The sequence below is a fragment of the Clupea harengus genome, chromosome 17 (assembly GCF_900700415.2).
Source record: "Clupea harengus chromosome 17, Ch_v2.0.2, whole genome shotgun sequence".
NCBI classification, from domain to species: Eukaryota; Metazoa; Chordata; class Actinopteri; order Clupeiformes; family Clupeidae; genus Clupea; species Clupea harengus.
Genome location: NC_045168.1, coordinates 12382223 through 12392255, shown reverse-complemented (window position 1 = coordinate 12392255; position 10033 = coordinate 12382223). Strand labels below are relative to the sequence as shown.

At 40.4% G+C, this 10033-nt stretch overlaps 2 protein-coding genes across 2 annotated transcripts; both read right to left on the bottom strand.

The window, feature by feature from the left end:
• LOC105894499 lies at window positions 1-1369 on the bottom strand. Its single transcript, XM_031584110.2, has 4 exons — window positions 1046-1369; window positions 784-955; window positions 516-643; window positions 1-390 (listed from the first exon to the last, which is right to left on the bottom strand). Exons 1-4 carry the CDS (start codon window positions 1145-1147, stop codon window positions 73-75), a joined length of 720 nt encoding a protein of 239 aa, XP_031439970.1. The 5' UTR covers window positions 1148-1369; the 3' UTR covers window positions 1-72.
• On the bottom strand, window positions 1231-3960 carry LOC116224474. The gene is made up of 8 exons (XM_031584432.1): window positions 3391-3960; window positions 2636-2728; window positions 2325-2474; window positions 2057-2199; window positions 1786-1922; window positions 1560-1653; window positions 1367-1459; window positions 1231-1266 (listed from the first exon to the last, which is right to left on the bottom strand). Exons 1-8 carry the CDS (start codon window positions 3443-3445, stop codon window positions 1231-1233), a joined length of 801 nt encoding a protein of 266 aa, XP_031440292.1. The 5' UTR covers window positions 3446-3960.
• Between the last annotated feature and the right edge of the window lie 6073 nt (window positions 3961-10033).

Here is a 10033-nt window from a genome sequence, read left to right as displayed (position 1 = left end):
AAGGCCCTTTGGACTTCCATGGTCACTTTTGCAAAGAAAACACCTCATGGTTCGATCTGAAAAGTTATTCACTCAATGCAACATTCTTGCTCGCAACTCTGCAATCCTGGGAGTTTCCTTTGTTTCGCCAATGTCAATATTGTAGATGGTCGTTTGCACAAAAGTGAAAAAGCTGCTCAGGGAAGAACTGTATGACGTACCAAAGACGTAATGGGCTTTAATGAGTTCATCAAAGGCTCCCACTGACCCCGTTGCCTTGCATGGAAGTGCGTGCTTGTCGATCACAATGAAGTATGAGTGAATGCTGCTTCTGGTGGATCCCTGCGCAAGAAGATAGGGCTGACTGCTTTGGGTGATGTTGTCCAGATGTTGTTGCACGCTGGTTCCAGCCTAAAACAAAAGACTTTCAACAAACGCATTTGGTGATTAACAAAAGACATCAGATCAGATCAGATCACCTCAAGCTGTAAATTAGATTAATGTGATGGAAAGTATTTTCAAAAACTGTTATATACCTTTTGAAATCTGATGAGGTGATCTACAGCTTGAGATGCAGATATCTTTCCTGGCCTTTTTCGACCTTGCGCAGATGGTGGTAGCAGATGTAGCAGCAGCAAAATCGCAGACATGTCACTATCCCACCCTACAGATCAGTATATCAACATTAGGTCAATATTATGCCACAATTATGTTAAATTGACAACTGGCACCATAACCAAAATGTACAGTATATTGTCCACTTACAAAAGCAACGATACCAAGTGAAAACAGTTCTATTCATACCATTCTCAACTTCAGCGGTTGACTCAGCATTGCGCATTAAATCCAAGAGCTCTGTGGTAGGCACCAGTCCATGGCTTTCTTTTATGACTCTTGCTCTGAAAGTGGTTGGCCACCTCTCCAAAAATGTGTTGGCTGTGGCCTCACCAAACAGGAGTCTGAAATCTTGTTCTATCTGCAATACAACATACATAGAGAGCAATGATGAGTGATACCAGATACTGCATTGATGATTTTGATGATTCAGTGAATTTAGACATCATACCAGTCCTGGTGTGTCCAGAAACCGTGGAAAGACCAAGAAGACATCTGCTGCTTTGCTTTCATCATTGACCATTGCTTGGCGATAAATGAAGGTCGTTTTCATCTTCTCACGGATAGTGTCTTCATCAGCAGAGTGTCTCAAAACTGCAATTGCTGCTTCCACATCATCAGATTGCACTTTGTCACTTATGAAGGGTTGTCGACCATGGCTTGGCCCACCAACTTAAGACAAAACACAAATTTGTAGACTCCTATCTCCATACTTCACAACTCAATTTCATTAGTAACAGATAATGAACTTACCTTTGGGAGATCTGCTAACTGAGCCACCTCTTTCCTCTGAGCTTTTTCTTTGAATGGTCTTCAATCGCCATGCAAGGTATCCAGATCCACTCTCTGGATCGTAGTAATGTTCCTATGTAATTATAAATATATCCAAAAGGGAATGCTATCAGCAATTCAAACAGTGAATATATGCATAATGTTGTAATGATGCAATATTGTGATATACTTACATATCCATGTTGTGAAAATGGGTCTTCCAGATAGGGAAACAAAGCAACTATCCCCTGTGCATACATCACTCTGACATTTTTGGGGGGCGATGTCCTAGTACAAGAATCACATTATGACCGCACGCTCAATTGACAATTAGACAACACAAATCACATAAATATCAATTGTCTATATAGCCGGTCAATACTATTAATGTTTTTTGATAGCCTAATATTTGATGCTTACCCATGTGTTTCTGTCATCTCAGCAGCAAGTATGTTAATCATCTGTCTTCTAGTGGCATCTGTCAAAGATTTGGTTTTTCCATACTCTTGCATGATGTGTTCACCACCAGGCCTTGATGTTAGGATTTTTCCAATCAACTTCAAGTGAAATAAAATGTGCTTTCAGTAATTTTGAAACCATGTGTAAAGCTGAAACACAATTCTCTCAAGATCATCCCTTATCATATGGAACATTATTCAGATTAGACAGCATAACAATTTCCACTACCTACCGCTTTTGCTTCATAGTTCATACGACATGGCTTTTTGGGTTGACTTGCTCCAACAGGAGATGCTTCTTCATCGTCACACATCGAGAAGTTTAGAATGACAGTGTCCTCAGATGTTACGGAGCATGGTGATGATTGCGAGGCACCTGTGCATTATGGAAATTATACAAAATAGAAACATGTTACATGGAGCTGTTATATTTAATGAGATATAGTCTCACATCAGCCTTTACGCTAAATTAACATGTCTGTGAATGGTCTCAAAGATTACCAAGTCCTTCACTGCCCAACATGATTCGAAAGGCTCCAGGTGATTCCTTCACTATCTCTTCAAAAACCTCAGAGTCAACCTCTGTATCAGACTGGTCATAAACCTTCATATCTAGCTGCCTGCCTTCTGGTATGTTGAATTTCAGGCACACTGATGTGGGGAAAAAAAGGAAATTTCAGAAATGATGGGTTCCAAAGTTTGAAATCCCATGCATGTCCTGGTCAGAACAATCTAGTTCTCAAAAGGAATGGTTAAATATGATGCATTGGGAGTACGACCCTTGTGATACTCTTTTAACCTAACATACTAACCTTCTTTCAAAAAAGTATCAAATGTCAGCTCAGACAGCTTAATGTATTTTTGCTCTCCCCCAAACTGAACTCGTAGCAGCATTCTGAATTTATCTATAAAAAAAATAGTAATTCAGTTCAACAAAGACCTAGATTTCTATACAAAGACATATTTCAAAAGACATATTTCAAAAGAAATGTTACTCGTTATAGATGGATTTCCCATTTAAAAAACAAATGCACGGGCAACCCTGGGGCTGGAAGCGGAATAGAACTCTTTATAGAACAACATTGAGCAGCACTCTGCGATCAAATATTACAAGAAGTTAACTGCACTAAAGGAAGTAGTGGTGGCTTAAGGATGTTAGCATTACTAAGGGTAAGCATCCATTGGCAAAAAAAAATGGTGCTTCACCCCAATTCGCCCTTCTGATCGCCTGAAGGCATAACTGACGCCGTTTTATTGATTTATTTTTGCAAAATAATGCTTTCCCCTATGAATGCTAAACATCCTCCAAGCACCTCTATTTCGATGAATGCAGTTAACGTCTTCTAATAGTTGAGTGGAGAGCACTGGTCAATGTTCCGTTTACAAGAATTACCAGATGCACACAGCCCTGGGGCATCTCGTTCTGTTTGTAAACGGGAAACCCATCTATTACTTGAAAGTTAACATGACCAGATAGGAAAAAGACCGAAAATGTATGCTGGTTGACGCAAACGTTATTCTTTGGTATTGCAAATAGGTGAAGTGACACGTTGTTCAATTATCTTACCCGTGGTAACGGCTCTTCCCAGATACTTCAAGTCACAGGTTTCTGTGGACAGCATAGCAAGGTTGATATAGTTAAGTCATGTCGGCTAAGAACAGCTAAACATGTTTATGCAGTAGTTGTGTTAGCTACCGACACCCAGCTAACGTTATTTCATGAATTTGTCATCATTAGTTAATGAAAAATACTGCAACATCCACCACAAAGAGAGAAAGTACATAATGCTAGCAGCTAGTTTGCTAACATGTCGCTGGCAGTTAGCGTCAAGGCTAACACAATTTGCCTTCATCCAAATGGATTGACAAACTGTGGTTAACATTACCTATTACCTGTACAAAATGGAATTCTCAGAAGAACATAACAAATTATACGGCCAGGTCATCTTAACTGAGAGAAAGAAACGTTAGTCTAAAAATGTACATATTGTAGTGCCCGAGTTGACAGCAAGCTCACCCCACGTTTAACCCGGTCTAACGGCTCACTCGAACGTTAACGCTGGAGTTGACAATACAATCTAGATAAGAAGGGTAAAAGTAGCCTAACTAATCTCATTCGATATCGATGCAACTCTTAAATAAGGCTTTGTTACGTTAAAAATACATTTTTGAGGTCAACACAGGAATGTTACTTACCTAACAGTGTCTACCTCCAGTCAGAGAAGTTTCCAGTTTGGTGTTGGCTACAAAACTCTGGCAGTAGTGGCGGGTATTCATCACGCTCTAGAGTCAAAGTTTTCACTGGACATAAACAGAATTTAACTCTCATCTTTAACTCTACTGTTTGGTCAAATTTACTCTTCACAATGATAAAATTACACTATCTAGTTTTAAATAACTTAACTCTGGAATATTAACAACCCATTTTTTACTGTGTACTTGGTAAACTGAAGCCATGTTCATTTTAATACCAAGTTTATTTGTATACAGTAGACTAACTTTTTACAGCAGTGAGAGTAGGACGTATGTATGTCCACACAAAAGTAGCCTCCATCACCTCGATTATTCGCGGCTTTCGGGGTCCATCAACAAGCGCAAGTTGGGCAACTTATCACACTACAGCAGGGCTATTGAGGCCACACTACTGCATTTGAGCACAAGGACTACATCGACTCAGGTAAGTTTTGATATTACTGGGGTAAATACATTATTAATAAATATATTATTATATAGTAAATAGTAATAGTAAATATATTTTTAAAGATAATCAACAGAAGCTCAGAGTTTCAGGAAAGGGAATAAAGGTGGTTTAAAGACTTTTGACAATGTTTTGGATTTTTGATAAGACAAACAAGCTGCTAGTCATTAACAAACTGACAGCTCATCATTGGAGAAAAGCTCAATGTATCAATTTTCACGACAACCGTTTACCAAACTCCGTTAAGTAGCTAGATAGGATGTCTTTGTATGGTGAAGACTGATATTTAATGACAAACCGAAGTAACGGTACCCATTAAACCTGTTTTGATTAAATACTAGTGGTGATTGTGGCATTTGACCCACGATCACTTTATTAATTCCAGGATAAAAAAAGAGTCAGTTCTCGTGACAGTCGATGTTATCTGCCAGTAGGTAACATAGCTAGCTTTAAGCTTGCTGCTATTATGAAGTGTTGAGCACTACACAGTAAACAACAGTAATTTCAGTCACAAAGTTCATTTTATTGAATTTGTTCATCATTCTTACAGTTAGCCCTTGTAATTGCGAACATGGCTTGTCCCCTCATGCTATTACATTTTATTGTTTAGCTGCTAGCTAGTCTACTGCTGATCTAAGATTCCTGCACTGGCAAGAAGCCTTTGCTTGCTAACTGTTGTAGCTAGCAGTGTTTTTTTTATCCTGGAATTAATAAAGTGATCGTGGGTCAAATGCCACAATCACCACTAGTATTTGATTAAAACAGGTTTAATGTACCGTTACTTCAGTTCGTCATTAAACATCAGTCTTCACCATACAAAGACATATGTATTTACACTATGAAGTTTGGTAAACGGTTGTCGTGAATATGAGATTATCCTGCTGTCAAATCAGGACCAATCAGAGAAGAGCCTGTCCTGCTTTGGTTCCCGCCCACACAATGTCAAAAGTCATAACTCGAGCAAACAGATAAAGTTTTCGCGAGAGCGTATGATAAATTCGAGCGAGCAGATCCAGTTTTCGCGGGAGCAAATATCCGTCTCTGCGCTCGCAGTTGTTGAATTTCCTCTCGCAGCTGCTAAAATTGAGTGCGCAGATGAAATTCACGCTCGCGAAAACCTGAAAGTTGCTCGAATAGACGCTTCCTCGCGTGTGTGAGTTTTGACACTAAAATTACGCCATACCATGGATACAGGAAAGCATAAGGCTAAATGAAAGACATTGAGAGGGAGTGTGTGTGTGTTGTTAGTTACAGTTATTTTACCACCAACTAGCTCTCCTGTTTTTTCAAAACATGATCATTTATTAAATACAATTACTATTCCCCGTCACCTCTTCTCTAGGTCTTATGTTATGTTGAACCATTTCATGCCATTGATGGTCTGGTAACAATGTGGCTTTTCGAAATGGTGTTGGGTTTTGCCACCCCTGATCTAGCCTATTTCTATTAATTTATCCATCAATTGTAAAATATTTTTAAAGACTATTCCAATTGTTTAGCTAATTATTTATATCTCTGTGCATGACATTGCATTCGTGTGTTTCTCATCTTATTCTACAGAACAATGCCACGTGCACTCTCTCATGTGTGGAGACATTTCAGTCCAGCAAATGTAAACGGAAAGGCTGTGTACATTTGCAAATACTGTGCAAAGACGTATGTCAAGAATGCCACAAAAATGCAGAAGCACATAGTTAAGTGCCCGAAGTTTCCTCAGGGTTCAAATCAAGAAACCCCAGACATGATGCCCACATCCTCTGCTTCTATTCGAAGTGGAAATTATTCAGCTGCATCAGACACCCTCTTAACAGTTCCTGGTCGTTCTGGAATCAAAATGTTTTTTTTGACACAATGGATGTACCTAGCCAGAGAAATGTAGATGAATGCTTTGCTAGAGCAGTGTATGCAACTGGCTCACCTCTGATGCTGACAGACAATGTCTACTGGAAGAGATTCCTGAATGTTCTTCGCCCAGCGTACACACCTCCCACCAGACATGCTCTATCCAGGGGCGTAACTATAGGGGGTGCAGCAGGTGCGGCTGCACCTGGGCCCGTGAGGTGTCGGGGCCCGTAGCCGGGCCCAAAGATATACACGCATAATTCAGCGGGCCCACCCTCACTCCCAGTACAGCGTCAAATTTTCTCGGATATGCTTATGTTCAATTACGCGCTATTTTCAGTTTGATGGCAGTGTCAAATGGTATACACTTGAAAGGGCAGACTTATCTCAGTCATGGTTGTTATTATTTTTTGGGGAAAAGTAGCAATTTATAACAAAATCATATGCTTATCCTACATACACTATAGAAACTATCAAAACACTATTCAATTAAATGAATAAGTTCTTATTTTCTTTGGTATTTTTGTGATTAGCAATGATGATTGCTGGGTAATATGTATGTTGTTGTCCAATGTCAAGTCTCTATTTGATCATGTGACAATACAATACGCTATAGTTAAACCAATTCTGATAACCTAGCTCATTGAGCACTGCACAGCACAACTTTACTCGTAACAATGCCTTTTAAGCACAAGAGTGGAAGTAGAAAAGGGCAAGAGAAAAAAGAACAGGAGGAGAAGGCGGCAAAGCTGCCTAAATTAGATTATTTTGGCTTTTGAACTAGCCGTCAACTAGTCGCCAGCCCACGGAGTCAGCAGTGCAGCAGTTCAGCTGGGATCAGAATCGCTGTTTCTGCCCTCAGTGGTGTGTCAGCAACCATGCAACAGTTAACAATTTTTACGGTAAGAAATGTTCCTGCTGAGAGTCAAACAAGACTTAGTTCATTGTGTACACACCCATCGCTTCTGAAATATGTAAGGTTGATTAATTAAACACTATTTATATCGATAACAAACACCTTTTTTTTTAGACGCGGTTGTGGAAGTAGGGAACGCTACGATTTAAAAAAAAAAAAAATTTGCGTTCACTAGGGGGGCCCGTCATAATATCTTGCACCTGGGCCCGTCGTTACTACGTTACGCCACTGGCTCTATCTACCCATTTGCTGGATGGAGAGTTCAGCAAAGTGCAAGAAAAGGTCAAGCAAACCATTGATAAAGCAGACTGCATTGCAGTCATCTCTGATGGGTGGTCGAATCTCCGGGGACAAGGAATCATAAACTTCATCATCTCCACCCCTCGGCCAGTATTTTACAAGAGCACAGACACAAAGGACAACAGACACACAGGCCCCTACATTGCCGATGAGCTAAAAGCAGTCATCAATGACCTTGGGCCGAAGAAGGTTTTTACACTTGTTACGGACAATGCTGCAAACATGAAGGCTGCTTGGGCAAACGTGGTGGAGACCTATCCTCACATTACACCCATTGGCTGCGCTGCCCATGCTCTCAATCTTCTCCTCAAGGACATCGTGGCACTGAAAACAATGGACACACTGTTCAAGAGAGCGAATCGATTAGTTAGATATGTGAAGGGAAAACAGGTAGCTTCAGCAATCTACCTCTCAAAGCAAACTGATAAAAACAAGAGGGGGTGGGGTTGTCATCATGTACAACAGTTTACAACTGCTTTGCCCACTTCCCTGCTGCTCCAAGCAGAGGAAACCGCAGTGGTCAATTCAATGGAGAAGCGCAAAGAGTTCTGCATAAAGCCAGTGCATGCAGCAGCATACATGCTGGGCCCAAAGAGGTATGAAAAAAGCATACTCTCTGGTGAAGAGATTAACCAAGTTTACACAGTCTCCATCATCCTCCAAATCCCACCAACATCAGCCGCCTCTGACGAAACTGGTCACTGTTTGGCAACACGCACACAAAAGTTCGCAACAGGCTCACCAATGCAAGGGTCAAAAAACTGGTGGCCATCTGGGCAAACCTAAGGCTCTTTGAGCCTGACACAGAGCCATCCTCAACAAGCTTGGACAGTGACACCGAAGATGACGACGAGTCAGATGTTGAGGACGTGGACAGTGAGGAGGACGTTGATGAGGTCCAGGAAGAAAGCATTTAGACCTGAAAGGATTCAGGGGGAAAAAAAATAATAATAATTTGGGTTGGGTGTGGTGATTTTTTGTTAAAACCTTTCATTTGATACAACAAACTCTTTTTACTTCCTCGTTTCGTTTTACTTCCTGGTGTTATTGTGGGTTATCGTTGCTAGCAGAACGGAACTGGCCAGAACAATTATGCATCTCACATTTTACTGAAATCAACAAATGAATAAAACAAAACAAGTACGTTTGATCCCAGTTGGTCTACGTAAGCATTACGGGGAGGTATGCTAATACTACGTTTGGTTTTGTCAACCTAGCTTAGCTTAGTAATGCTCTAACCAGGGGTTTTCAACCAGGGGTCCGTGCAGTGCCGCCGCTCCCATAACGCGCACTACGCGCTGTGCGTAGGGCACCAAGTTCTGAGGGGGCACCAAAAAATAGGCAACTGAAAAATCATCATAGTTATAATAATTATAATCTGATATTATTTCAGTATAGAAATATTAGGCACCTTTTAGGCATGTATATCACAAAACAGGCAGAACAAGAGATATATTTAATTGCTCAAAAAAAGTTACGATGGTGCCCCCCCCCCCCCCCCCCCAAAAAAAACAACCATATACACCCTCAACTTCCCAAGCTGGTGCCCTTTCCTATCTCAGTGGCATGACGAACTTTGACAGTAGGCTAGGTGAACTTTTCGAAAATGGCCTCAAAAAGACAACAGGAGTCTGAAACTGCGAGATGATGCCCGTGCATCACTTTCAGGTAAGTCCATGTTTAATCATTGTTAAATACGGGAAATGTGCTGCTAATTTAATGGTTAGCCTATGCATACACCTCAAACTAGCTGACGTTATTGCTAATGTTGGCACACTCAAATATGAGTCATTCCACGCCAAACGTACCAATTTAAGGACATTTCCCCACTCGACCGTCTCAGATTTGGCTGAAAAAATTCAAGGTCGTTCATACACTTCTTAATAGGTATAGTCCAGAATATTAGCTCCCTACTCCCAATAGTTTTGTCACAAAAAGATGTTTTAGGGGGGAGGGGGTGCCTCTACTTAAGACGCTTTTTTAGCAGCGTTTTCTGAAGAGCCCTTTTCAAATTGCTATTACTAGAAAAGTATTTAAGCTAGCTCCTTCAAACTTTCCAAATTTTACTCTACACTTTGTTGCAGCATCTGTGAAGGCCTGTGGGAAGCTCAATGTTAAAGCTATAAAAATACTGCCCCTATGTGAGGAATGGTCTGGAATATATTAAAGCTCGAAAATGGATGAAAACACATTTTGTGCTATTTTTGGCATGCTATAGCAAAAAAAATGACAGCATTTACCAACATGAAACAATTTTCTTTTGGAAAGATTAGATATTTGTTCTTAACATATCAGAAATTTGTGATGGTGTTCTGCCTCGTTTTCTCAAAATATTTTTTTGAAAATATGGGATTTTTGTACACGCCCCTCAATGGCCTATGGACGCATATTCAAATGGTAACAAAAGGTAAGTTCATAACACAGAGCTTAAACTGCGTTTGTGTATAAAATCTG

Excerpts from the sequence above, each read along its gene's own strand:
- LOC105894499 (XM_031584110.2), bottom strand. The coding sequence starts at position 1,147 with ATGAAAACGACCTTCATTTATCGCCAAGCAATGGTCAATGATGAAAGC. Across the intron at positions 956-1,045 it reads TTCTGGACACACCAGGACTG|ATAGAACAAGATTTCAGACT; the intron begins GTATGATGTCTA and ends GTTGTATTGCAG. Across the intron at positions 391-515 it reads ACCTCATCAGATTTCAAAAG|GCTGGAACCAGCGTGCAACA; the intron begins GTATATAACAGT and ends CTTTTGTTTTAG.
- LOC116224474 (XM_031584432.1), bottom strand. The coding sequence starts at position 3,445 with ATGCTGTCCACAGAAACCTGTGACTTGAAGTATCTGGGAAGAGCCGTT. Across the intron at positions 1,923-2,056 it reads TGAACTATGAAGCAAAAGCG|TTGATTGGAAAAATCCTAAC; the intron begins GTAGGTAGTGGA and ends TTTCACTTGAAG. Across the intron at positions 1,460-1,559 it reads CATTTTCACAACATGGATAT|GAACATTACTACGATCCAGA; the intron begins GTAAGTATATCA and ends ATAATTACATAG.